General features: G+C 55.8%; 1 protein-coding gene across 4 annotated transcripts in view; it reads left to right on the forward strand.

Moving 5' to 3' along the window:
- Positions 1-7,104: 7,104 nt before the first annotated feature.
- Positions 7,105-27,757, forward strand: part of Dpp9 (dipeptidyl peptidase 9) — a 32,789-nt gene continuing 12,136 nt past the window's right edge. The window contains exons 1-12 of one of the 4 annotated variants that reach the window (XM_055617721.1): positions 7,105-7,262; positions 8,514-8,566; positions 14,229-14,485; positions 19,341-19,453; positions 20,323-20,496; positions 20,566-20,734; positions 20,878-20,991; positions 21,864-21,992; positions 23,014-23,075; positions 25,046-25,146; positions 26,021-26,198; positions 26,288-26,450. In XM_055617721.1, the coding sequence (XP_055473696.1) occupies positions 14,257-14,485; positions 19,341-19,453; positions 20,323-20,496; positions 20,566-20,734; positions 20,878-20,991; positions 21,864-21,992; positions 23,014-23,075; positions 25,046-25,146; positions 26,021-26,198; positions 26,288-26,450 (1,432 nt within the window). In that variant the 5' untranslated portion in view covers positions 7,105-7,262; positions 8,514-8,566; positions 14,229-14,256. Of the gene's footprint in view, positions 7,263-7,285; positions 8,312-8,513; positions 8,567-14,228; positions 14,486-19,340; positions 19,454-20,322; positions 20,497-20,565; positions 20,735-20,877; positions 20,992-21,863; positions 21,993-23,013; positions 23,076-25,045; positions 25,148-26,020; positions 26,199-26,287; positions 26,451-27,757 lie in introns of those variants that run through there. The other 3 variants (XM_055617724.1, XM_055617720.1, XM_055617725.1) reach the window with 3 other exon arrangements.

Consider the following 27,757-nt stretch of genomic DNA (forward strand, 5'->3'; position numbering starts at 1 on the left):
CAACAGATGCATCAGTCACCCAGCCTGCCCTGGTGCTGTGTTGAGGTCCATCTCCAAGAGGCCAGCCAGATGGCTCAGCAGGGAAAGTACTTGCCCCTAAGTCTGATGACCTGACCAGGGTTCAATGTCCTGGCCCCACATAGTGCACAGAGGGAACGTACTCCCACCCATTGACCTCTGACCTCCCGAGAGCTCACGTACCCATACATACACACATGAAATAAAACAAATGTAAGTTTTTTACTAAATTAAAAAAAAAAAAGACTGTTATGAACTGTTATGACTGTGTCCCTAGCCCTTCAGGTGGGGATGGAGGTCTTATTTAGACAGCAGAGACAGAAGTTGGGGTAGGGGGCTGAACAGGACAGGGAGACCCAGCTGGACATGTGCAGGGACACCATCAGGCCGGGGACTGTGTTGACACTGAAGGCAGCCTCGTGGGTGGAGGCCAGGAGGGTTTATCAGGGCCAGTGGCAGTGGCAGGGCTGGTGCAGGGCAAGGCAGACGGGGCCTCTAGTCCCCCAGTGTCTGGTTTTCTGAACACCCGCCACCGCTGTGAGTGGGGCTCTGTGGACTCGGGCTTCAGGGAGTGAGAATGAGGACAAACAGAAGAGCAGACATATGGAGGCCAGGAGGGTGCCAGGCAACATGGTGTGTGTGTGTGCGCGCGCGTGCATGTGCATGCGCTCGTGCAGAGGCGAGACTGCATATGGAGGCTGAGAGATTAGAGACAGAAAGGTGGGGGTAGGGGGATAGGTGAGAGAGGTGGAGGTAGAAAGACAGAAAGGCAGATGAGAGAAACAGAGATAGATGAAGAAGCAGGAAGAGAGAAGGGAAGAGGTGACAAAAGACAGCTGGAGACAGAGAGAGACGGAGGATAGGAACAGAGAGAGATGGAGGATGCCATGTAGCCAAAGCTGGCCTCCAGTTCACTATGTAGCCAAGGATGACCTTCCACCTCTGTCCTCCTCTGTCTCTTGAGAGCTGGACTGACAGGTGTGCACCCCACATCCAATTTCCGGGGTGCTGCAGATGGAACCCAGGGCTTTGTGTTTGTTGGGTGAGGGTTCAACCCACTGGACAGCAGCCAAACCTCCTCCCTGTCAGTGGATTCTCCCAGGCCCATGGTTCCTCCTCCTCCCCCTCCCCCATTGGTTTTACACCAGTGTGCCCTGGTGCACACATGGAAGTCAGGGGATGGCTTACGGGGGCCTTCTCCTAGTCCCTTGTGTGAGCTCCAGCCTTAGTGGTCCGCCCCTCTTCCCCCCTGAGCCAGCTCTCAGGTGTGTCGGATTACTGGAGGCTCACTACCACAGCCTTGTCCCCAGGGTCTCCTCCTCAGCTGCTCAGAGCTGTCACAGTGAGTCGTTTTCTGTGTTCTTTGCAACTCTTGGCCTAGCCAGTCTCCCCAGCCCCTTCTCTCTCCCCGACAGCACCAGGCCATGCTGCACTATTAAGTCTCTCCTTTTAGTTTTTCTTTTATCTTAATTTTTTTTTCTCCAGACAAGGTTTCTCTGTGTCACATCCTGGCTGCCCTGAAACTCCCTCTGTAGATCAGGCCAGCCTTGAACTCACAGATCCTCCTGCCTCTGCCTCCTGCATGCTGGATTAAAGATGAGCGCCACCACTGCCCAGCTTGATTTACTCTTTATTACTTGTGTATGTGTGTGGCTCAGAGGTCAAATTCAGCGTTTGCCCACATTGCTTTCCATCTTATCTATCTGTCTGTCTGTCTATCTATCTATCTATCTATCTATCTATCTATCTATCTATCTTGATGTGGAGTCTCACTTTGGAGCCCAGGCTGTTTTGGAACTCATAGAGATCCTCCTGCCTCCTTTCTCCCTTCTCTCTCTTTGCTTGGGTTGGGTGACCACTGGAGTCTCTGCTTTCATCTGCGTCCTCTGCCTCTCCTGTCCATCTGGCCATTTTTACTGCCCCTCACCCCCATGGACCTTGGCCCCACCCTGTCTCAGTGAGGATGGGAGGGGTCTGTGTTGAGAGAGGAGGGTGCAGGGGGAGGAGCCAGAGAAAAAGGGAAGAGTCGGAGGCTCTGGCCTCCACTCATGCCCTGAGTCTGTGGGCAGGGAAAGAGGGCCTTGCATGGCCACATGGACCACAGATTTCTTGGGAGAGTTGGCATTTTGTTGTTATTTGTGGCCCAGGCTGGCCTATCGCTCACAGCCATCCTCCTGCCTTAGCCCTCTGAGCGATGGGATGCAGAGAAAACAGTGAGCTGCTGTCCTAATTGGTGCTGTGTTGCTGTGATAAACACTGGCCAAAAGCAGCTTGGGCAGGAAAGGGTTCATCTAACCTCACAACTCTCCAGCCACACCCCATCGCTGAGGGAAGTCAGGGAGGAAGCAGGGAGGAAGGATGCACAGGCCGTGGGGGCTACTGCTTACTGGCTTGCTTCCTGTGTCTTGCTCAGTTTGCTTTCTTTTAAAACCCAGGACCACCAGCCCAGGCATGGCTCTGCCTACTTTGGGCTGCCCTTCCCCATCAGTCATTAATCTGATGGGGATGTTTTCTCAATTGAAGTTCCTTCTTCCCATAAGACCCTTGTGTGCGTGCGTCAAGTTTACAAAACAAAACCCAAAACCAACCAAATAAACAAAAAGGCCCCCACAGCAGATGTGTGTGGATTAGCCACAAGGCGACCAGATTCTGATTTGTTTCAAGGATTCTGCTTGAATCAAAGGCTTCGTCTCCCACATAGCACTAGGAACTTTCTGGAGATAAGTCCTTGCTGGACATGCCATTGTGGCCGATGGGACCGCTGGGACTACAGTTGGAAGGGGGTTAGAGTGCTCACAGGCCATGGTCGGGTGTTCCAACAATGGCTGTCTCACACTAGAGGAGCCGAAAACCCAGTAGGTGCTCAGTCCTCCAGGTCGGATGTCTCAGTGGCCCCTATGTGAAGTCCTAGAGAGTTGCTGGTCTTCAGCCTACACTGGAATTCCAAAGAAGGTTCTAACAGCAGGAGCTCCCCTGCCTCAGCTGCAGGATGGATGAACCTGCCAGTGAGAACAAAAGCCTAGCCTCCAGAGGTGTGGCCCCAAAACAAGCTGGGTCTTTCCACTTCAAATATCCGAGGCATTGGTTTTTCTTGTTTCCAGATGTGTCATGCTGGAGGAGGCGCCAAGAGGGCCCATCCTGTGTTCCACACAGAAGAGCTTTTGGCAGCCCAGAGGCCCCACCCTCTTCCCATAACACAGGGCTCTGGCTCCCTATGTCTTTCTGGGACTTGTTTTTCTTTTTTTTTTTTTTTTGAGACAAGGTTCTCACTGCGTAGTGATGGCAGGCCTATGTAGACCAGGCTGACTTCGAACTCACAGAGATCCCCTTGCTTCTGCCTCAAGAGTTCTGGGATTACAGGTGTGTGCTCCCACGCCCCCTTCACTTGACCTTACTTTTTTGAGAGCAGCTGCAGTGAGCCCTCACTGTGTGTCCACCTTATAGGTGAGCGCCAGGATGCCTGGCTTTTTAGTGGGCACTGGGGTTCCAAGCTCGTATCCTCACACTAGATAGCGAGCACTTGACCTGGCCACCCTCATTTGTTGGATGCACAGGAGATCTACGCTTGTAGCCGTTGCTTGTGAAACTTGAGTTCTGCTACGCTGTGTATGCCATATCCTAAGTCCCAAGTGTTCTCCGTGGGTGCTCCTGTTCTAGTTCTGCAAGTGAGGAAACCAAGGCTCAGGGCAGTGATGCCCCCAAAAGGAGCACCTGGTTGCTTAGCGACAGCCAGGCTCTGAACTCGGATGGGCAAGGGTAGAATTCCTCTACTGAATTTATAGATTACACAATACCAGGACTGAGACCACGCAGACACCACAGACTTGAGGGAGAAAACAATAGAGGATTTAGGGAGGGCTAAACTTTAGTTTTTCGGTGGGAGGTGGGGTGGGGAGTGGACAGTGGGATGGCATTTGGAGGCTTTACAACTTAAGTCACTCTGGGAGGGTGGTTTGCACACATCCTAAGTGACACTCAGAGGCTGGGGCAGAAGGACCATGAGCTTGAACCCTGCTTAGGTATTACACATCGAGACCCTGCCTTTTGTTTTGTTTTGTTTGTTTGTTTTCCAGACAGGGTTTCTCTGTGTAGTCTTGATGGCTTGGACTCTTCGTACACCAGATTGGCCTCGAACTCACAGTCATCTGCCTGCCTTTGCCTCCCTGGGTGCTGGGATTACAGGCATGCACCTGGCTAAGACCCTAAAGAAAAAAAAAAAAAAAAAAAGGAAAGAAAAGTAGGCAGGCCTCGGGGCTCTCAGGCCTGACTACCTGAGTTCGATTACTGGACCCCCCTGGAGGAAGGCGAGAAAGGACTCATTCGGGTTAATTCGGGTTATCCTCGGACTTCCTCACATATAGTGATACACATGCCTCCCAATGATTAAAAAATATATACATTTAAAATTAACAAAAGAGAGCCCTCACTCCCTCCAGGCGCAGACTCAGGCGTCAGCACCGCTGGGTTGCTGGGTTCCTGATCAGGCCACAGAAGACCTAACATTGAGAGGTCCAGTCTGCGGAGCGGGCCGAACACCCACCAGACCGCAGGGACCGTGGACCCGCGCTCAGGACGTGCGCAGTGCTGCGTGGGCCCGGCTCCAGAACGTTCCTGCAAAGCCCACTGGCTTCGGCAAGGGCAAGAGTTAAGTCACTGCTGAGCGTCTTTTAAGGAGGCTGAGCTCTGGAACCTTCTCCGGCGGAGCCTCTCAGACAGGGGGACGGGGAGGAGGGTGGTAGGAACGGGGCAGGGCTCTCCATAGGTCCGGCCCACCCCTCGCCCCACCCATCTGGACCGAAACCAGGGAGGGGCTGAGTGAGTTCCTGGGCGTCCCACTGTGCGCATGTGCTCCTAGGTTCGAGGGGTCGCCCTCTTTCTAATCAACCCGCTTTGTGAATTTGAGGCTTCCCAAGTGGATCCAAGACCCAGCTGACATCCTATAGTTCTGGCTCCCAAACATCTATACCCACTGTCCTTCCCCACTCCATCCCATCCCTCCCTCTGCTTGGTTCTTTTTACCAAGCCCCCCCATGCCTGCCACTCCCCACTTGGGCCTGGGTCCAGGGAGCTGAAGGACTTCTAGGCCTCAGTGTTGCCGCTGGAAAATGGCTGTAGTTCATGTCGCGCCGAGTCAAATTTTTACCCTCCTCAAGCTCCAGAGCTAGAGACACAAACTTACCCCTCCGTCTTCAGTACATGCCTATGTCTAGGGTCAATTTCTGATTCTCCTAGCCCCACCTCTGCATGCTGGAGCTGACCCAGACCTCAGAGACCCCCATTCCTCAACACACAAGTTCATGTTGATGTTCAAGCTGAGGCTGGGCCTTGGCCTTAGTCGCCAGCGCCTCACCTTGGCTGCACGGTGAGCTCTGAGCTAGCCTGGACTACATGAGACCCTTCCCCAAAATGAAGATGAGATTCCGAAGAAAGGCGTGTGTGAAAGGGAAGAGGACCCAGCCCTGAGATAGAGAGGAGCAGGTGGCTCAGGGGAAGAGAAGGAGCAAGCAGCCAGGCCCTGAGCCATGTCCTGTAATTGTGTAACAATTGGTGTCTCCAGGGAGGGTTCTTGGAAAGGGAACAGGGTTGCAACATCGTGTTCAAAATGTAGCCCTCAGGATGTCCGGTCAAATAGTTAACTAGCCAGGAAGCTCAGTTTCAACAGTGCAGGAACAGCCAAAGACAATGGGGTATGCTCACTAGATGACACCAACAAAGGCTGCCCTTCCCCAGGAACCCAGTTATAACAACCTCTGCGGAATGTGACTTTATTTACAAAAGCTCTTCAGGCGTTGGGGAAAGGTAGTGCAGAGAGGGGGGGAGGAGTTCAGTTCCCAGCACCCACACGGCCATAACTCCAGATCCGGGGAACCCATCACCCTCCTCGGCCACACTTGCGTGGCTCAGACTCACTCAAACACACACACAGATAAAAAGCAAAACGGAGTGAATAAATTGTAATAAATAAAAAAATAGACAAATAAAAGTAAAATGGGCTGTGACAGGATCTAGGCAGAGGCAGGCAGATCTGAGAGTTCAAAGCCAGCCTTATGTGTGTGGAGAGTTCCAGGCTGGCTAGGGCCTGCATCCTCAGAGGCTGTCTCAAAAGCAACGAGAAATATATAGAAATAAAAACACAATGTAGCTCCGGGGCACTGCCCCGCCCTTACCCCAGGAGGCCTTGGGCTCCACATCCCCAAGTTTGGAGCCATGAGCATAAGCTGGTAGCCACTGCCTCAGACTATAAACATTTCTGTGAGACTTGTCCCAAGCCTGCCTTGGTGTTATATCTGATATGTTCCTTTGGACTGTTTTTGCAGTCAAGTCGACCAATTTTAAAATATTGCTTTAAAATAGAGGTTATGTTGGCTACCTTTTTTTTTTTTTATTTAATCTTGTGGCCCTTGAATTTCGAATTACTTTGTAGCCGTTCCATAACATTCGCCATGGAGGAAAGAACAACCGATTCTCTCTTGCCATCATCTGAGCCCGTCTCCTTCATCGGCCAAACCAGCTTGGCCATTCAATCAAAATGAACTCACTTTCCCACAATCACCAATTCTGGCTCCCTATTTTCGTCTTCTCTCTCTTTTCTGTGTTATACGGATTTTTATCTTAAGGTTTTTGTTTTTGAAATAGGATCTCAGTTCGCGGCCCAGTCTAGTTTGGAACTCCTGGCAGTCCTCCTGCCTTAGCTTCCTGAGGGCTGGCATGAGCAATCACGGCTAAATTCTGAAAGTTGATTTTCAAGGGAAGAAAAACATAACCGCGTTAGTCTTGCTCAAGCTAGGTACCGAACTAGAGCCAACTGCTAGAAGGACAGCCTTGCTAACCACTGTACCACCACTATTCGGTCTTCGGCTCTTGCTCCTATCTATCTGATAGGTCACCTCAGGGTCAGGGAGATCGACAGGAACCGGCGCAGGGGTGTCCATCCCGCAACCCTCTCCCGGACAGCGCGGGGCCATCAGTTTTGCCCTCTGCCGTGTGACACTCCCGCACGTTGTCCCCCTAGAGCTTCGTAGATGTTGGTTCTGCCCTGACGTTACCCAATCAGAAGCCGCTACTTCTGCGGCCCAACTTCCGGGTCAAAGGAGGCGCAGCCGGCGGGTCCCCGGTGTCCGCCGCCTTCACTGTCCCCCGCGCCCGCCACTTCCGGGCCCTCGTCCGGGGCATGGAGCATCGCGCGTGAGGCGCCGCCGGCCACGGGGACGCCCTGCCCAGCTCGTCCTCCGCGCCGCGCCCCGGTGAGCAGCGTCCTGCCCCGGCTCGCCGCCTCCCGCCCCGGCCGGCGCCGTCCGCCCGCCTCGGCGCCGCGCGCCCTGGCCTCGTCGTCCCCGCCGCCCCGGTCGCCGCGCTTCGCCCGTTCCGGGCCGCGCCCAGGAGCTGCTGCCGCACCGCTGCGGAGACGCAGCCGCCAGCTTCATCGCAGAGCGCGGCTCAGCCCGGCGTCCGCGCAGCCTCCGCCAGCCTCCGCCAGCCTCGTCTCTGCCAAACCCTCCCGGCCTCATCCCCCGGAACCTGATCCCCTCAAGCCTCATCCTCTCCCATTTTGATCTCCCAAAGCAGGATCCTCGCAAGCCTGATCCCTTACAAGCCTTATTCCCCAAACCTGATTCCCCTTCCAGCTTGAGCTCCAAAACTTGATTCCCCAACTTGTCCCGTCAGGGCCTGATAGTCTAGGTTGACCTCTTCTCAAACCTGACACCCCACAGCTTGGTGGCCCCTGCATGAACCTCTCCGGATGACCCTACCAGCTTGACTCCTCCAAGACTAGCCAACCCTCAGCTGGATTTTTCAGAAGCCTGATCCCTCTGCCCTTATCCTCTGCCTCAGTTTCCACATTGTCCCATGCCGAGCTTGTTACCCTCTCAGACTCAAGTCATCTCTCTCTCACCCCTTTCTTTCCCTGATTAGCTTGAGCGCCCAGTCTCAGCTTCTGGCTTCAATCCCTGCATCTTCAGCCCCACCCTCAGGGTCCAGGCCTGAGGCCCGCCCATACCCCTCCCCTTCCATCCCAGCGGCCCTCTTGCTGCCTCCCACCCAGGCTCCCTTGGGAGACCCCTGGGCAGTCACCAACCTGCTTTCGAGGAACTGGGACTGGTTCCCAGAAGGTGTGGACCACAGTCGCCAGTTCCCAGCTGGGTCCCCGGGAGACCGGGCACTGAGGGACGCGTCTCTTCCAAGTGCAACCCAGGGCATGCTGGCAGCCCCGAGGGGCTGGGAGGCTCAGTTAGAGTCTAACCAGGTAGATAGGGTTAGGCCGCACAGGCGGAGACTCCCGCCCGCATGGAAAGTGAGTGAGAAGCCAAGCACATCACCGGCCCCTCCACCCTTACCATCCTCACCGGCCCCCAGCCCTCACCAACCGTGCCATCCTCGCCAGCCCCTCATCCTCGCCAACCCCTCCATCCTTGCCAGACCCCATCTTCACTGACCCTCCATTCTGGCCAGCCCTTCTCACCTGCCCACCTTAACGCCACATTTGTTCTGTCAAGGTCCGTGCCCCCCGCCTGCAGCTGCCATGGAAGCTCCTCGGACCCTTTAGAAGGTCAGTTATGCGGGGATCAACAGCAAGGCAGGCTCTGGTGTGGGCTGGGGCTTGCTCTGGAATGCACAGGTCGATAGGAAGTGGCTTTGGGGTCAGTGACCCCAAGCCATGGTTTTGCACATCTGACACTTTGCTGCATTCCTCTCTCCAGTTGCCCTCCAAGGGCTCCAGGGGGACAAAGGAAGAGTGGCTAGTAAGCTGGCTTTGGGGAGGCTTGGCCACCTCTCCCCAGTTCGTCTGACACAGCACCCAGCACGTGGGCATCAATCTCTGTGGCACCTTATCCTCAGAAAGACCGGTTGGGTGTGATTTGAAGTGGCTTATTCACCTGACAGCTGCCATTATGAAAATCTGTGTGTGCACTCCTGTTAAATCCTTACCTAGCCCCAGGCATAAGTATTGTAGTTCTGGTTTATAGCTTTGGGGAAATTGAGGCACAGAGAGATTTGCATGTTTTTGAGGGTCACACAGGACACATGTGGCTAAGCTGGGGTTTGAACCTTTGTCCCTGACATGGGAAGCCCTGCTTTTCAGCACTGCCCACAGAACACTGCCCACACTTCCATTCTGTGTCCAGGTGGCATGAAACAGCTAGAAGGCCATCAGATTCTTCTAGCTGAGAAGGTAGCTAGGTGGTGACTGGGGACAGTGAGTCAGAGGGGACAGTGGGTTGTATCTTTAGATGCTGATGGAGGGGAGTCATCACCCCTCCAGGACACTGCGATAGGTTCTCTGTGGCCTCCTGAGCCCTGCAAAGCCCTGAACTGCGTCCCAGGCCTCCACTCACTCCTAGCCAAGTTCTGGTCAGGACAGCCACACATGTCCCCAGACATCTCCTGGGATCCCCAGTTGACAGCTACCCGCCTCAACCCCATGGTGTTGTCCAGCTAAGTTTTTCTAGCATGTCCCAGGCAGCTGTTGCACAGGGGGAGCAGCTGATAGGAGACAGGCATCGAGGTGAACATTCTGTTTCCACAGTGCCCTGGACTGGAAGTGAGGTGTCCTGTCTTAGGGGAGAGGGAGCGACAGAGCCCATCTGCTCTCTGAGCTCAGCTCCTCCCACCCCTATCCCCATACACACAAGATGTGGAGACAGACAGGAAAAGGTGTATTTGATCTTGGTTTGGGGTGAAGGTCTGAAGTGCAGGTGTTGGTAGCCTTGGGTGCTGAGTTAACCTAGAAACAGGAGGGTGCTCAGAGGCTTCTAGACCTCAGAAAGCCACCCCACCAAAGATGCAGGCTGCTGTTGCCTGGGACCCAGTGAGACTTTTGGCACAAGGTGTCCCCTGATCCCCAGTACCTGTATGCAATCTTTTTTTTTTTTTTCTTTCAAGACAGGGTTTTTCTGTGTCCTGGCTGTCCTGGAGCTTGCTTTGTAGATCAGGCTACCCTTGAACTCACAGAGATCCACCTGCCTCTGCCTCCCAAGTGCTGGGTCTGAAGGCATGTGCCACCATGCCCGGACCCAGTACCTGTCTGAAGGCAGAGGCGAACTGCTGGCATCTTGGACCCCCCAGTAGACCCCAATGCCAGTCAGTGGGTCAGTGTTAAAGGTCAAGTTGCATCTGGATCCAGAGGACAAAGGAGAGGGTGAGAGAGGCCCCCTCGGAGTCAGCTCAGAACCGCCTGCACCTGCTCTCCTTCTGCTGGTACCGGAGCAGGCAGCAGGGGTGCCTGCACCAGGGCACTGTGTGTTGTGCATCAGTCTAGGCTGTCAGGGTACTGTGCAGTGTCTCCTTATGCCGTTCTTCTTCTATCTCCTCCTCCCTCTTTTCCATCTCTCCTCCTTCATCTCTTCCATTTCCTCCTCTGTCCCCCTCCTCCTCCATCTCCTCCTCCATCTCCTCATTTTACATATTCTTCATCTCTTCCCTGTCTTCCTTCTCTCCTCCCTCCTTCCCCTCTTCTTGCTAACAGTAGCTGTCATCTTAAGTCATGACAGTCACAGGTGTCTTCAGACCTGGACACAAGTCTGCTGGGGCAGGCTCATCAAGTATGAGAACCCTGGCTCATGGAGTAGGTAATGGCAGGCTCCCCAAAATAGGCCTTCCTTCTTGGCTGACATGGAACAAGCCATCTGGCATTTCTGCATTCATTTTCTGCTCTCTACCATGAGTGTGATTTCAAAAGTGGCCTCAGGTCACAGCACACATCAAGTGTGTGGCAGGGACCTAGGTGAATCCCATACTTTGTGTGGCCGAGCATGGCCTGCAGAGGCTCGAAACTCCTCCACCCAGGGGCCCAACCTAGGCCCCACTTTCTAATCAGGTGGCAGGAGGGAGTCCTCCCAAGATACAAGGTCTGGGTCCGGTGACCCTGGCAGCTGTGGTCCCTGGGTCTCATGGTCCACCCTGTGAGGCCTAGTCTTCATCTCCAAAGTGCTGGGTGTCAGCCAGGACAGCTCAAGCAGGACACTGTCTCTGTCTCTAGACTCCCTTCTCTCACCTTGTACCGTGGGGCTTCTGCAAGCCACCCCCTTCCAATCTGCCCTGTCTTTCCACCTGAATCCCCCCGGCATCGCCAGCCTTCGTTTCTTCAGTGCCTCTGCCTTTCTCCCCTCCCATGGGTTCCCTCTGGGGTCTAAGGCAGTAAGTCAGGCCTTAGTAAGTGTAAAAGTAGGTTGCTTCTTATCCCCAGGGAACAACAGGCTGTGAGAAGTCCAGCAGCCTTGGTCATGGCCCCAAGAGTTTTCAACTTTGTTCCCTGGTGGCTTTTCAGGCTGCTGAGTGGTAGGAAGGCAGCAGGGACCTGTAGGTGGCCAGGTTAAGTGTCTTGGCATGGATTTCATCCCAGCTGTGTAAACTCTTGAGTGGGAGCTGCAGGGCAGGTCGGTGCAGGTGGAGGCCTTGCCCTCACCTGTTTAATCCCCAACCCCTCTCTGGGTTCCCATTTTGCATCGGGAAAGCAGAGAGGCGAGTAACACAGTTAGGTGATAGCCTCAGGCCTCAGCTGGGCTGGAGCTCATGCTAGAACACATCCGAAAGCTCCCGATGTCTCTGTCTCCTTTCATTTCGCGTCTCCTGGAGCAAATCTTTGCATCTTGGGCCCTCTGCGGTGACTCAAGGCAAGAGGCCCTCCTCGGCCCTCTTCTGTGCAGGTGTAATGGGGTTCTAACAGTGCCCGCAGGGGACCCACAGGTCACACTTCGTGTTTCCTGCTGCGAGCAAGGCTTGACCTGGGCTGGCCCAGTCTGGAGGTACTTAAGCCAGTTAGTGGCATCCCTTGGCTCAGATTTCTGGGCTTGCTGCCGGCTGCCCCTGTCTGTCACTGCCCTTGGCTTCTGACTACCCTGAGGATGAATTGTAGCTCTGGGAATCCTTGGTCCCTATGGGGTGTTTGACTCAGGGGCTCTGTAGACAGACATCTGTAGTTTCTGATCTGAATCCTCAGAGCATCTCATGAGCAACTGACATGACAGTGCCCCGTGGGAGAGGGAAAGGACTGAGCCAGGTGGGGTGAGCCTGCTGCTGAAGAGGTTCCTTTCCACCCTACCCCAGGTTCCTGCCACACTCGCCTTTCAGGGGCTTCCCATGCTGCTGCTCACAGTAGGGCAGAGTGAGTAAGTTGGCAGCGGGAACTCTTGTCTCCTGGCTCTGCCCCTGGCCTCACTTTCCCCATCTGTACAATGGACTTTTATAAATCAGACTGAAGTGATGTTGACAAGCCTAGTTCTCACAATGACATCTTTGTTTCCTTTCTGCACTTTTCCAAGAGGCCTGGGGCCTTTCTCCTATCATCACCTGACGGTGTGAGGCTTATTTCTGATGTTTTTAAAATGTCTTTCTTTAATTTATTATTGTCTGTGAGTGCCTCTGTGGGTTTGCTTGTCCTGAGTAGACCTTGGGGGTCATTTTGTGGAGTCGTTTCTCTCTTTCCATTTTGAAGTGGTTCTGGATGGAAATCGGGTCACACATACCAGTGTGCACTGGGCCACCTGCACATTCTTTCCTGGGTTTGGTTTTGAGACTGTCACCCTGTGACTTGGATGGAACTTGCCATCACCCTGGCTTTGGCTTCCAGGACACTGGAGTCACAGATGTGTGCCATCACCACTGTGCCAGGCTCTGTGGGTCTCTTGTTTGAGAAGGGGTCTGACTGTGCAGCCCAGGCTAACCTGGAACTGGGAGAGATGTTTTCCTCTGCTGGGGTTAAAGGTGTAGCCAGCCCAGCCACTGTGGTCTCCTGCCAATGAGGAATCGGGTGGCAGCTGTGAAGTTCCAACCAACTGTGCCATGAGCCCCCTCACCGCCCCCCCCCCACGGTCCTCACCCTTGTCTGGTGCCGCCTTCAGCCCTCACTCCCCAGTACTGTGGAGCCCACAGAGGGATCAGCCTGGAGCTTTCCCCAGCCACTCTGGCACGTCCAGAACTGGGTCACTGGCTGGGTGGGTGTTTAGATTTCTATAAAGCAAATATTTGCCTGGTTGGTCCAGCTCAGCTCAGACCAAGCCGAGCCCAGTGGCAGTGAGGGGGAGAGAGCTGCTGGGTGGTGGCCGCTCCCAGCTGTGGGCGTGCCTGGAGGACACTCTTACAGGGACGATGTCTGTGTGAAGGTCCCTGTGGTTGTCCCCTGTGCACAGTGGTGTGGTTGGCTTTTCATCGGAGGCCTCAGTGTTTGCTCATTGTCATGATGCCTGTGGGGGCTGGGCTCCACAGCAAGCAAAGAGAGTGAGAAATAAACGGGGCAGAAGTGGGGGGTCAGGCAGTCATCAAGTAACTATGGGGACAGTGAGGGAGGGAAAGTGACAGTCGGGAGGACAGGGAAAGACCATCTCAGAATGGATGGCACTAGAAGGTTCCTTAGGAGCGATTTAATACTTGCCTGAGGTTGGTTTAGAAGTTAGTCAGGCTAAGATGAAAAAGCCCAGCCCAGAAAGGTTGATGTGTACCCTGGGACAGATGCAGAAGGATTGTGTTTGAGGATCTGAGTGAGGGCTGGTTTTTGTAGGCACAGTTATGCAGACGAAGGTGCTCTAGTCTGGAAGGTGTAGAAGGGGATCCCCAAACACCAGATAACAATGGATTTTTGTTGTGGGCTTCTTTTTTAACATTTAAAAAAAAATTATGTACATGGGTGATTTGACTGCATGTAGTCTGTGTGAGGGTGTCAGATCCCCTGGAATGGGAGTTACAGACAGTTGTGAGCTGCCATGTGGGTGCTGGGAATTGAACCCTGGTCCTCTGGAAGAGCAGGCAGTGTTCTTAACCATCTTAAGCCCTCTCTCCAGCCCTTTTGGGTGCTCCATAAGTCTCTGAGTTCCTAATAGTCTAGCACCTATCCCTGAGTGCCTCACTGGGGAATTCTAGGCGGGGTTCCATGCCTGACCACGCCCCCAGCCCCTCACTGGGAATTCTAGGCGGGGCTCCACCCTGACCACGCCCCCCAAACCCTCCCTGGGGAATTCTAGGTGGTGGCTCCACCCTGAGGCACACCCAGCCAAGAGATGGAAGACCAAGAAGGGTTTCACATGAGTGGCACGGATCCATGTGGGATCCAGTTTAAGCAGAGCCTTGACTCGGGAGTGTAGCGAGGAAAAGTTGCAATCTTGAGAGATACTTGGGGTAACAATGTAGCTGCCCAGAATGACTGATCTGCAAGCACCCATGGTGAGGGCAGCTTGTCAGAAAGACAGGCTAACGCTCTGCGCCTTCTCCCTCCACAGCTTCTCGCTGCCGGCACAGGAGCCGCAGATGATGTCCAGCGGGGCCTCCCCAGCTGAGCAGGCGGCAGCAGGCGACATGGATGACTCGGCGGCGGCGCGCTTCTGTGTGCAGAAGCACTCGTGGGACGGGCTGCGCAGCATCATCCATGGTAGCCGCAAGTCATCGGGGCTCATCATCAGCAAGGCCCCCCACGACTTCCAGTTCGTGCAGAAGCCTGACGAGTCTGGTCCCCACTCTCACAGACTCTATTACCTGGGTAAGCCGGCCCCGCCCTCTTACCCTAGGCCAGCAGGCCCGGGCGCCAAAAGGTTTCAGAAGCGGCCAGCCTGGGGCAGGCAATTCGTTAGTCCACCTCCAAGGTCAGCCACGCAGGTGACAGTTCAGGGCTGGCCAGGTGGCTTAGAGCTTAGAGACTGCCCCCAGCTGGGCCGCTTCCCAGGCACCTGGTCCTGGCTGGGCAGGGCTTCCCTGGGAAGCAGGACGGGACTCCCATCCCTGTGGGAGGGCCACGTACTGTTCCAGCAGGAACTGACTGTGTGGCAGTGTGACAAAGATTGGCGCCCTCGATGTGTAGCCTTGCCACGGGTCACCGTCCTGCCACAGGACCTGGATGCGACTGATTTCTGTTCAGCTGTTGGCAGTGTTCCTAGAGCCTTGGTGTGAGCAGCCCCTCAGGCTTCCGCTGCTTCTGCAGACAGGCCTGCTCCTGGCCCAGCACACAGACAGGAAGTGTGTGCTGTGCCCAGACACTGTCCCAGGCCTACACGGCCACAGAGCTAGCAGAAAGAACCCTCCGGAAATCGGCTAGGCTTGTTTGCTTACGAACAGCGAGGCTCCTGCTGTTAATTAGAGGTACGGTCCCCTTGCACTGTGGACACCAGGCTGGGTCACTTGTGGGTGGCCAGGATTCGTGGGAGTCGGTGTCACCTACAGTTGAGAAACGCTTTTTAGGACGTGACTCTGGTCACCGTCCAAGCCAGTTTTGTTGCTGCTGGTCACGTGGCCTTGGTCCCTGGGATCTGTGCATGCCCGAGCCCTCAGCATTTGAACACACAAATAAATGAACATTGTCACCTGCCCACCCTGGGCTGTACATGGGTGACGGGAACCAAGATGGACACTGGGTGCTGTCCTCTTCCCACCGTCCCCACGTTTCCCCTTCAGAGCTAACCCAGGAGGAAGTCACCTGGGTTTCTGCAAAGCACCGAAGTGCAAATGCAGAGTGATTGAGAACAGGCTGGCTGGTGTCACCAGGCTGCCAAGCAACTGCGTGACAGCTGTGACACGCATCAGCCATGGTGCGTGGTCACTCGACCACAGAGGAAAGGAGGGGTGTTCTGAGTCTCTTCACCATGGCCAGGTGGAAAGGACAGGCAGCAGGCAGCAGGCCGTTCTAGCCTCAGGTCCTGGGCCCCTCCCTTTCAGTGCTGACCCAACCCATATTGCCTGGCTGGCTTCGGTGAGCCTCAGGCTGCACCTGCTGAAGGGAAGGGGCAGCCAGGCTACACTCCTCCCAGAGCTCTGGGCAGGACCTCCCTGCCTCTTCTAACTTGTGAAATGTGCACCATCCATCCGCTTGTGGCCCCATCTCTCCTGCCTCTTCCTCCAGGAATACATGGCTTCTTCTCCTGTCTTAGATCTCCTTTCATCTCCGGATTCTGAGGATCTGATAGTTTCAGATCGTCTCCCCAACTTGAGAGTCTTCACACACACACACACACACACACACACACACACACACACACCTGCAGAACCCAGTCTCAACAAATGCAGCGACTTCTGAGTTCAGGCTCCAGGACACAGCTGTCTCTCTCTAGGGACCATGGGAAAGGACAGAACCCTCTGAGGCCCCAGCCACAAAGTGGACCTGAGACTAGTGACCTGAGGATGGTTAGGGAGCCAGGATATAAAGCCACCAGCTCAGGATAAAGCTCCTGCAACCCAGAGCATCACGAGACCATGACTTTGGCTCAGGACCCGCCTCTGCCAGGGCCGATGCTGGCACCTCAGATCTCCTGTCTTCTCACCAGCAGGGAAATTGACCCTCTGGCTCTAGATTCCTGGGAGGAGGAATCGGATTGGTTCAGTGTCAGTCCCATGGACTCTTCACCCTGGCTTCTGCGTGCTTGGAGTGGGGTTGTAGCTTTCCCACTTTCTCCATGTTTCCAGGAGGAATCTGTGTCTTGTAAGCTTGGCCATGTGGGCTGGGGTTGGCGTGGCTTTGAGCTTATAGGGTTTCTGGAGAAGGAATCTGATTGGCTTAGTTAGGATGACTAATCAAGTTATCTATGTGTCTGGCCTGAGTGGGCGGGGCCTCTTGAGGTCTCTGGGTTTCTGAGAGAGAGAGAGGGATTGGCCTAGATCATTGAGCCTGGTCATTCACTTGTGGCCTCTGCTTGCATCTGGGCTTAGATGTACTGTTCTTGGGGTTCAGTGCAGGGTGCTGTGGGTCTTTCCGGGCCCCAGAGGAATGTGTAGTGATGACAGACCCTTTGCAGAGGAGCTAGAAGTCTATGGTGATTACCAGTTCTCTCCAGCAAACCCCATCGGCTCATTAACTGCTCCCTGGCAGTTCTGGGGTCAGGTCACCTCCTGGTCCCTTGGAGACTTTGTCCTTGGGCCAGGTGTCAACAAGGCTTAGGCGGCAGAGTCCTGGTTGAGGACACCCTGTTTCCCTGAGAGTGTGGCCCGATCCTGCCACCCCTGAAGACTTCTGTGTTCTCATGGGCCCAGGCCGGTTGTGTGAGGCGTGGGGAGTCAGTCATGGGTCCCTGTGAGGGTGGGCTGAACCTTGAGAGGAATTTCCAGCCCTTGCTGTCAGCCCATTCTGTTGCCAGCAGTACCTTCTATCAGGGAAGGGAGGCCTCAGGGCCTCAGAAGACCTGGACTCCTGCCTCCTGTCTTGAGCACTCTTGTCCAGGTTGATCCCTGCTAGGCTGGCCCAGGCTAAACTCCAGGGTGACTGAAGTGTGGGTGTGAGCCCAGGGACTCTGCCAGGCCTGGGCTGGGCAGGGTGAGCAGTTGAAGTGGGCAGTGTGTGTGAGAGGGCAGAGCCCTGAGCTAGGTAGGGCAGCAGAGGGGTGTCTGCAGCCAGCCCCACCCTTGCTCTCGGTGCCAAGCACCACAGGCTTTGCTGCCAGCATTGGAGGCCGGTCCAGGAACAGACTGGCCCCGCCATTGGTGGGACTGCTTGTTGATCAGCTTAGAGGGGAGATGGCTAGACTCCATTTAGACTTGTTGTTCAGAAGCCCGAGGACGGCAGTGTCCCAGAGCACAGGCCACTGCCGAGGAGCGGCTACCCCAGCTGCCCAGAGAACTGCGTTCCTTCTTCCTTCATCTCTTCCTTCATTGTGTGTGTGTTGGAGGTACATATATCACGGCACATGCCTGGAGGTCAGAGGACAAATTTTGGGAGTTTGTTACTCTAGTTATGTCATGTGGGTCCCAGGGCTCAAACTCAGGTCATCAGTCTTGGTGGCAGATAACGGTACCCACTGGGCCCTCTTGCTGGCCCCGTGTCACACTCTTAAAATGGGTGAGGCACACACCTTTATTCCCAACACTCAGGAGAGGTAGTCGGGTCTCTGTGAGTTCAAGGCCAGCCTGGTGTACATAGCGAGTTCCAGGCCAGCCTGGGCTACATAGCAAATTCCAGGACACACCGTGACCCTGTCTCAGAAGACCACAACCAAACCAAACAGTCCAAGCAGCCACAGAATGGAGTAAGGGAGAGGTCAGACTCCAGGCACTGTAAGGGGCGCCCATTCCAGGGCTGCAAGTGGCCTGTCTGCCCTTGGGCAGCTCTGCACTCAGAGGAGCGCCAGCCCTGGTCCCCAGCCTTCCAGACCAAAGAGGAGACATTGAGGCATGCTGGAGCTGGTTGTCCTCTGCTGACCACTTACCTGGTAATGACAGTGCTTCTGTGTTCCATGGGCTTGCCTCGGGCTGTGACCTCAGCTTCCCCACCTGTGGGGGATGCTCTCGGCACCTGTCATCCCAGCGCTTGGGAAGTCTGGGAGAACAGGATGAACTCAGGGTTATCCTTGGCCACTTAGCAAGTCAGAGACCAGCCTGGGCTACAGGGCACTCTGTCAGGAAAAGCAAAAGAAAGGGCAGTGACCTGGAGGCGGGGTGCATGTGTTCTGTCAGCCACTGGGCCGAAGGGTGAGGGGCTGGCTGCACGCTCACAGCCTGGTAGGAATCAGCTACAGAGGGCTTGAGGAGCTTCAGCAGGTGTCCTGTCCCCAGCTGACCGACATGTCCCCTCAGCCACCACCCGTGTCCTCCAGTCAGGACCCAAATCCATTTGTCCTCAGAGATGATGCCCACAGGAGCCTAGGGCGGGGGGTCTGAGGAGGGGGAGTTGGAGCCCTTCCCGATCCAGGCTAGAGGGATGGAGCACATGCAGACACACACACATACACACACACACACACACTCACACTCTTCCAGCCTCTTCCTAAGGTTTAGCCTTACTCTCATCTGAGACTGGTTTAGTCTTCAGTCTTTGCCAGGATCTCATACAAAGGAACCTTCCAGAGCCACCCCTGCCTGTAGCCTGCCCACTGCCCTCTCTGACCTCAGAAGCTGCTACAGCCACTGGGGCCTGATTCTGAGGGTGGGAGAGCCTACTGGGAAGTGAGACAGTGGGGCCAGGGTGACAGCTCAGTGGGTAAAGTACTGGCCACACAAATGTGAGGGCCCGAGTTCGAAGCCAAAGCTCCTGTGTCAAAGCCAGGTGTGCTGACTGCACTTGTCACCCTGGTGCCTGTGCCAGGGAAGGGAGACAGGAGACCTAGAGCTCACTTGGCCAACTAACAGAGTCAGTGGGAGACCCTGACTCAAAAAGGCAGAGCCCGGGCCCAGTGGTCATCCCAGCCCTTGGCAGAAAGAGGTAGGAAGATCCCTGTAGGTCCAAGGCAGGGAGAGAAGAGGGAGTGAGCTAGCGAGCGAGGGAGGGAGGAAGGAATAGATACCTGATGGCTTCTGCATGCACATGCTGGTGGACACGTGATGGACACGTGGGCTCTGACTAGAAACGGAGGGGCCAGGGCCTGATACCCTCTCTGATGGGGTCCCCTAACCCTGAGCTCTCTCTGACCCCTCCCTAGGAATGCCATACGGCAGCCGTGAGAACTCCCTCCTTTACTCTGAGATCCCCAAGAAGGTGCGCAAGGAGGCCCTGCTGCTGCTGTCCTGGAAGCAGATGCTGGACCACTTCCAGGTGAGCCACCCACGCCAGGCCTGGCTTCCTGGAACCAGGTTCTGACTGGGGCTCTTATCAGACCCACTTCTCCCACCTGCACCTTCAGATGAGGGCTGATTCACGGACCTGGCTAATGATTACTATCACTGCCCAGAGGTGCCCAGTGGAGGGCTCACCCTGGCATGACTACCCCATGGCTGTAAACGTCGCACAAGGCTGCAGCTCAGTGGCAAGTCTTGCCCAGCATGTGCAAAGGCCCTGGCACCCCTCAGGGGAGCAGTACCTCCACCACAGTGGCCCGTCCCAGGGCCCCCAGTCTTGACCCGTCACTCCCAGTTTGGTTGCCTCCCGCATGTAGCAGTGCTGGGAATGGAACCCGGAGGTTCACACTAGCCTCCACCACACCCCAGGTCTGAGCTGCACCCCAGCCCAGTTCTAGGGTCACTGCACGAAGCCCTCAGTTGACACACAGGAAGCCCTACATTCCATCCCGTCCAACCAGGCATGGTGGGGCATGGTGCAAGCCTGTCAGCCCAGCACCCGAGGTAGAGGCGCGACCATCAGGAGTTCAGGGTTATCCTCTGCTAAGGAGCAGATCCCAGGCTAGCCCGGGGCACAGGAGACCCTGTCCCAAACAAAACAGACTCACTCCATGTCCTTACACTTCTGTCCAGATAGCTTGCCCCCCGGGATCGCAGGGTGCTCAGAGGAACCTAGGCATGTTCTGTAGAGCTGTGGATTTCAATAGCATGTTCTCAGCACAAGGGGCTGTGAAGGAGTGGGAGGTCCCCATTGGGACATCAGCACTGAGGGCAACAGCCAGGGCAAGGGTCAGATGTCATCATGGGATGGGGATGGAGAAACAGCAAGGTGCTCTGTGTCCCCAGGCCACACCCCATCATGGTGTCTACTCTCGAGAGGAGGAGCTCCTGCGGGAGCGCAAGCGCCTGGGCGTCTTCGGAATCACCTCTTATGACTTCCACAGTGAGAGCGGCCTCTTCCTGTTCCAGGCCAGCAACAGCCTGTTCCACTGCAGGGATGGCGGCAAGAACGGCTTCATGGTGAGGCGCGGCCTGTGTCCTGGGGCAGGGGTTGGGGCCAGCACCCTGACCCAAACTCTCTGTCCCCAGGTGTCCCCCATGAAACCGCTGGAGATCAAGACCCAGTGTTCAGGGCCACGCATGGACCCCAAGATCTGCCCGGCAGACCCTGCCTTCTTCTCCTTCATCAACAACAATGACCTGTGGGTGGCAAACATTGAGACTGGGGAGGAGCGGCGGCTCACCTTCTGTCACCAGGGTGAGGCCTGGGCGTGAACAGCCTGCCTCAGCACATCAGCACGTTCTGGGGGTGGCTGTTGTGGCCACGGGTGCCATTCGGCTCCAAGTCCCTGACTCCCGGAGGCCGTCAGGTGGCTGTCCCTCACAGTGTGCCCTCCCCAGGTTCAGCCAGTGTCTTGGACGATCCTAAGTCTGCAGGTGTGGCCACCTTCGTCATCCAGGAGGAGTTTGACCGCTTCACCGGGTGCTGGTGGTGCCCCACGGCGTCTTGGGAAGGTAGGGAGCCAGCTTCTCAGCACCGCCCTCCAGCCCAGGGCCTCACGCCTCCGCTGAATTAGTTCTTGTGGTCCCGGGACTAATACCCAGGGACCCATTAAACACCTCCTCTCGTCAGCGGCTGCACGGGACAGGAAGAAGACAAAGGCCTTGTTTCACCTGGGCCTGCCATTCAAATAAATCACTACATTGCTGGAGACAAGAGACCACAGGGTGAGCCATAGAGAGCAGAGCCACGCCCCCAGCCCCTCACTGGGGAGTCTAGGCGGGGCTTCACCCCGACCACGCCCCAGCCCCTCCCTGGGGGATTCTAGGCGGGGCTTCACCCTGACCATGCCCCCGCTCCATCACGGGGGTCCTCCAGGCAAGGCTTCAGCACTGATTACGACCTCAGCAAATCCACCCCAAACCCGGTCCCTCACTGGGGGCATTCTAGGTCTGTGCTGGGCCATGCCCCCAGCCCCTTATCGTGGAGTTTTGTGCTTCCAAGACATGGATGTTATTTTCGTGAGTTCAAGCTGTCATGACAAAGTCTCCCTGACCGAGTAGCATAGACATCAGAGATGCGAGGCTGTCCTCTGCGCTTCTGGGGTGTGATGTGACAGGTCTGGCTTCTTCTAAGGCTTCGGGGCACACCCATGTCCTCCAGTGTCCCATGTTGTGTCCTGGTCGTCTGAGTCCTCCTGTCGCAGGCACCGCACAAAGGCAGGGCTGTAGTCTAGAGCTTGAGCACGTGGTTTCAGGGGCTAGCCTGTCTCATGCAGCCCAGTGGTGGCTTCTGAGCTGCCCCATGCTGGCTCCTGCCCCCTTCTCTGTGGCTCAGAGCCCAGTGTGTTGTGGGGGTCCTGAGTCTTGCCCCTGTGCCCCACCAGGCTCCGAAGGCCTCAAGACGCTGCGCATCCTGTACGAAGAAGTGGACGAGTCTGAGGTGGAGGTCATTCACGTGCCCTCCCCTGCGCTGGAGGAGAGGAAGACGGACTCCTACCGCTACCCCAGGACAGGTGGGTACCAGCGGCAGGGCCGCCTGCTGGGCCCCAGCTGGTGCAGTCCCGCCCCTTGGGGTCCCTTGTCTTCATTGGGTCTCCTGGTCACAGAACTCAGAGGCCCCAGATTCTCCAGGTAGGTCCAGAAAGTGAACGTACCAGTGCCTTCCCCTGTTTCTGTGGTGTCTTGAGGTATTATAGGCCTTGAGCCTGTAGCCCCTCCCAGGCTGATTCAGCTCAGGCCTGTTGCCTCTGTGGGAGTCACTAGCTTTGGACTGAGACTCAGTGGAGACAGAGCCTCGGGCTCCATCCCCAGCACCAAACACTGGGTATGCTAGGGCGAGCCTGTCATTACAGGCAGGAGACAGGAAGATCAGGAGTTCAGGGTAGAGGTTCCGGGCCAGCCCGGGCTTCGTGTGACCCTATCAGTAAAAGCCAAATAAATAAAATAGAGTGCTACTGCAGACACAGTGACCCTTTCCGGGTGCTGCGTGGAACCCAGGCTTCTCATGGACATCTCGGGGATGACCCACATTCACCCTGTGCTCAACAGCTGAAACTGAGGTTCAGACAGGTGTCCCGTGTTGCCCTGTGCTGGTCCTGAACCATCTTCCAGAGAACTCCCAGGATCTGTCCCCAGCTCCCTAAGAAAACCATCTTGGCCAAGTCCCACCTCTTAGAAGTGTGGTGACTGTCCCAGCCTATGGCCACTGCTTCCCAAGGGCTGGGCCTGGCTGAGTGTGGTGATGTGTCCTGTTCCTGTCCCCACCCCCTTGGCTGCACACGGCAAGGACAGGGCCACACCTTCTGTGTTGTACTGTTCCCATCCAGCTCCTGTCATACCTGACCTGTGCTCCCCGGTCACAAAGCAACACATCCTCTGTCTGTTAGGAATGTGGTCCAGGCCCTGGGGAGATCATTTCCACCCTGGAGACTTAGTGTCATGTCGGGAAGGAGGCCTGCCACCCCGACCCAGGGTGATCACCTGGCCAGGGCGGCCTCTGGCAGCCTGGCACTCACCTGGCCTTCCCCACTGCAGGCAGCAAGAATCCTAAGATCGCCCTGAAGCTGGCTGAGCTCCAGACGGACAGTCAGGGCAAGGTAAGAGCCAGCTGCTGGGGACGCTCCCAGAAGGAATGGAAGGGGCTGTGCGTAGCTAGCCTGCTCTGTGACGTGTGCCGCCAAGTGGGATCACCTGTCTCCCGAGGTGGCCACGAGCCTAGAACACCAGGCAGATTGCCAGGGTGCCAGTCCTCAGGCCATCTCATACTGAGCAGGGGAGAGCTCTGGATCCTTCTTTGTCCCCTCCTCCTTGGCATTGCTCACCTCAAGGCGCCGAGTAGGGCCTTGCAACCCAGAGTGTGAGCGGAGCAGCCAGGGTGGCTGGGTCACTGATGCGAGGTCTCCAGTTAGTGCATCCAGCTTCCCCCGCAGGCCCATTCGTCACTCGGATGCACCTTCCCCAAGTCCAAATCCCTCGGGTCACCAAGGGTGCGTGGCACTGAAAGTCACTCAGGGCAGCTCCTGGGCCCGAGGCTGTGTGGGGCTTGTTTTGGGGACACCAGGCAGGCAGGGCTCGTGCAGCTGCAGGAGCTGGGTCCGGGGGTTTAGTCCTTACATTTATTTAGCGTGTGTGTGAAGGTCAGAGGACAGCTTGTGGGGTCAGCTGTCTCTGAGCACCAGGTAGGTTCTAGCAGTAGAACTCAGGTCATCAGGCTTGGCAACAAAGCCCCTTCCCGCTGAGCCATCCTCCTGGCCCCTAGCAAGTTTTTTTCAAAAACTTTGATAACATACAGGAAAAGTGTAAGATTGCCCCGAGTCTTTGTGGTTTGTACTTTTCTCTTTTTGTATATTAGGCCTTCACTCACCAAGACCCCGTATAGTCTTCAGAGCATCCAGCACTTCCAGTGACGTGGAGGTCACCACCCACAGGCTGGGTTGTTTTGTTTTTTCTTTCAAGTTTTTCTTTTCTTAATGTATATGAGTGCAGTGCCCATAGAGACCAGAAGAGGGCATGGGATCCCTTGGACTGGACTTAGGGGCAAACCTGAGCTGCCCTGTAGGTGCTGGGAACTGAACTCGGGCAAGTGCAGTCAGGGCTCAGCTGCTACCCCATCCTCACAGAGCCAGTCTCTGCAGCAAGCAGGCTCCTAGGTGGGGCGTGGGCTGCAGTGGCTGGACAGCTGTGGGCTGGTGGCCTGCCTCCCTTTCTCCCCATCACCCACTTGCTCAGCATGCCCAAGACCCCTCGCTTCTCCAGGGATGAGCCAGGGCACAAGCAGCTGGTTCTAGAACCGTCTGGATGTGGCAGGAAGCACAATGCACTGTCTTCTATCTGTCCCTCTTCCCCCACCCCTGTCCACACCCCTGTAGAAGGAGCTGTCACCACAGCAGAGAGCCACAGGTTGGTGGCTTTGGCGGCAGAGGTGACAGAGGTCCCAGGATGGGTGTTGGTAGGGCAGGCTCCCTCTGAGGATTGGGCAGGGTCTGTCCCAATAGCTCGCTATGCTAGTGTGTGTTCGTGTGTGCGTGCGTGCGTGTGCGCGCGCCTGCCTGCCTGCCTGCAAGCATCTCTCCCTTGTGTGATATCACATGTTAGATTGGGATAGCCCACCCAGTATGACTTCCACCTTATTTATACCTAAGGGGGCAAGTGGGCTGCCTTCCTTCCGGCTTTCCTACCTTCCTTCTTTCAAGATTTATTTATTTTTGCTTTTTTTTTTGAGACAAGGTCTCTCTTGGTAGTCCTGGCTGGTCTAGAACTCACTGTGTAGACCAGGCTGACCTCACACTGGAAGAGGTGGTCCTGCCTCTGCCTCCCAAGGGCTGGGATTAAGGTGTGCTCCACCGCACCCAGCTTTTTATGACTTTAGTGCATTTATTTAGTTTGTCTGCATTGGAGAGCACAATGTGCAAGTGCAGAGCTTCGTGGAGGCCCGAAGGTGTGCGAGCTCCTGAAACTGGAGTTCCCAGCCTCTTAGACACCGTGTGGGTGGTGCGTGGTGAACCATCGGGGTGCTGGCGATCAGGGAGACTGTGGCATTGTGAGTGACGTGGTCCTGTTTCTCCAGATCGTGTCAAGCTGCGAGAAGGAACTGGTGCAGCCATTCAGCTCCCTTTTCCCCAAGGTGGAGTACATCGCCCGGGCTGGCTGGACACGGGATGGCAGATAGTGAGTGTCGTGGGGACCGGCTAGTATCTGGGGCCTACCAGGGTGGACCTCGGTGCCCTGCACCATGACTTTTCCTTCAGGGACCTTCTCAGCCTCAGCTGGCAGGATGCAAATTGGGGGCTTAGGTGTCTGTCAGGTCAGTCCTGAGGATGGGGCAATCCCAAGGGAGAAGGAACACCAGGCCACAGATGGGATGCAGGAATGCCTTTGAGTCCCTCAGGAATGCCGAGAGAAGACACCTTCCTCACTGTTTCCTCCATCCTCATCTTCCTTTCCTCTTGCTGTGTAGCCCCGGCTGATCTCGAGCTTGCTTTGTAGCCCAGAATGACCCTGGACTCCTAGTCCTTCTGTTTTCCTCTCCATGGCTGGGTGACAGGTGTACAGCCATGCCTGGTAAAACTATCTCAAAAGAAAAAAACCTTCAAAGACCCGGGTTTGCAGAGCCTCGGTGAGCATGCTTAGACCTCTTCACCAGAACAGAATAGGATACTGCCCGTTTAGTTAAGGTTGGGCGTGATGGCACACCTGTTAGTCCAGCACTGGGAAGGTGGAGGCAGGAGGACTGAGAGTCCAGAGTCATCCGCAGCCATACAAGACCCTAGGTTAAAAAAGAAAGTCAGGAGTCATTTGACAAAAAAAGAAAGAAAATAAAAGCAAGCAAGAAAGAACAAAGCCTCTTGTCTGATTTGAGAAAGCTGTCCCAGGCTTAGCCACATGGATTGTTGTCACTAGAGCCTCATCTGATCTGTCCTGGAGGTCATGCACAGTTAGTGGCCGCACCCTGAGTGGCCATGGGCTGGCTCCAGCAAGGATGGCAGGAAGGCCTGTCCCCTGCCAGCCCCTGAGCCTGCTGCCTCCTCTCTCACTCTGCCAGCGCCTGGGCCATGTTCCTAGACCGCCCGCAGCAGCGGCTCCAGCTCGTCCTCCTGCCCCCTGCCCTTTTCATCCCGGTGCCCGAGAGTGAGGCGCAGCGGCAGGCGGCTGCCAGAGCCATCCCCAAGAACACGCAGCCCTTCGTCATTTACGAGGAAGTCACGAACGTCTGGATCAACGTAAGCAGGGGTGCCGGGGCGCCCCGCTTGGGGCACTGTGCTGGGCTGCTCAGCGCAGCTTCCTCTGACCCAACTGTCTCTCCCCGCAGGTCCATGACATCTTCCACCCGTTCCCTCAGGCAGAGGGCCAGCAGGATTTCTGCTTCATCCGTGCCAACGAGTGCAAGACTGGCTTCTGCCACCTGTACAAGGTCACTGTGGAGCTTAAAACCAGTGACTATGACTGGACAGAGCCCCTCAGCCCCTCGGAAGGTGAGCAGAGCCTCAGTCACCATGTAGGCTGGGGTGGAGAGGAAGGAGTGGACTCACCCTGCCCTTGTGCCATCAGCCTCTGTCAGCTTTGTGTTTGTTGATTGACTAGGTAATGTTTCCCAAGTGCCTGTGCAGTGGGGCCTTTGCTACTGAATGAAAACAAATAAGTAAGGAAACATAGGACCGCTCTCCCCAGTTAAGGTAGAGAAAGTTTATTGTAGGGAAAAGGGAGAACATAGCCAGAGGCAGAGACATCTGGTAGCGTATAGAGTGAATAGGACCAGACTGAACTGAGCCCTGTGAGGAAAGACGCGGGGGAGAACAAGAGAGGACCCGTGGACCAAGATGGATGGCCTGTGCCAAGATACTGCCATAGCCAAAGTGGCTGAGGGGAGGAAGCGCAGCCGAGTTCAGGGTGGGGCAGGGCATGCTGGCCAGGAGGCCACTGAAGGATGCAGCCAGCGTCATCTTTGATTTCTTAACGGGCACCTCATTTCTTGTGGGTTTGAGACCTAAAAGCCATCACCAGGGCACTAGAGTTTGGCCCCTGCGTCGCCGCCGTGTGGCACCTGCATTTAGCTTTGTCATTTTCTTGGTGTATGGCCATACCTGCTTGTCTCTATTTGCCTGTTCATGTCAGCGTCCCAGCTTCAGCCATCCGGCTTCAGAGCTTCGGATGCTCTGGGAGTCAGCCAAAGTGGCCAAAGTGGCTCAGCCCCAGACCCCCATGGCTGAGGCTGGAGGGGCAGGGCCTCCGCTGGGCAGCCAAACACCGCTATGCTCCTGAGAGATTCTAGTGGAGCAGGCAGTAATGCGAGGGCAGTTAAAGATGGCGTCTCTGGCCGTGGGGGACATAGAGAAGGTAAAGGTGGCAGAGGAAGGAGGGAGAGGAACTGTCTAGCAGCGAGCCAGTGCCTCCCGAGGATGGGGACCGGGAAGGGAGAGGAGAGAGGGAGAAGAGAGAGGTTCCGCAGACCAAGATGGGTGGCCTGGGCCAAGAGACTGCCACAGCCAAAGTGGCTGTGTGTGCAGGACAGCACGTGGTGTTGGGGGAGCCGGGAGGAGGTTCTGGTGGGTGGAGGGTGGTGGGGGCAACTGCGGGCTGCAGAGAGGACTTGGGACGTGGGCTGTGACCCTGAAGGAAGCAGGGAGTGGTTGGTTCCTTTCCTTTTCTTTTCTTTTCTTTTCTTTTCTTTTCTTTTCTTTTCTTTTCTTTTTCTTTTCTCTTCTCTTCTCGTCTTTCCTCCTTCCCTCCCTCCCTCCTTCCTTCCTTCCTTCCTTCCTTCCTTCCTTCCTTCCTTCCTTCC

The sequence above is a fragment of the Psammomys obesus genome, unplaced genomic scaffold, assembly GCF_907164565.1.
Source record: "Psammomys obesus unplaced genomic scaffold, mPsaObe1.curated_primary_1811, whole genome shotgun sequence".
Classification (NCBI taxonomy): domain Eukaryota; kingdom Metazoa; phylum Chordata; class Mammalia; order Rodentia; family Muridae; genus Psammomys; species Psammomys obesus.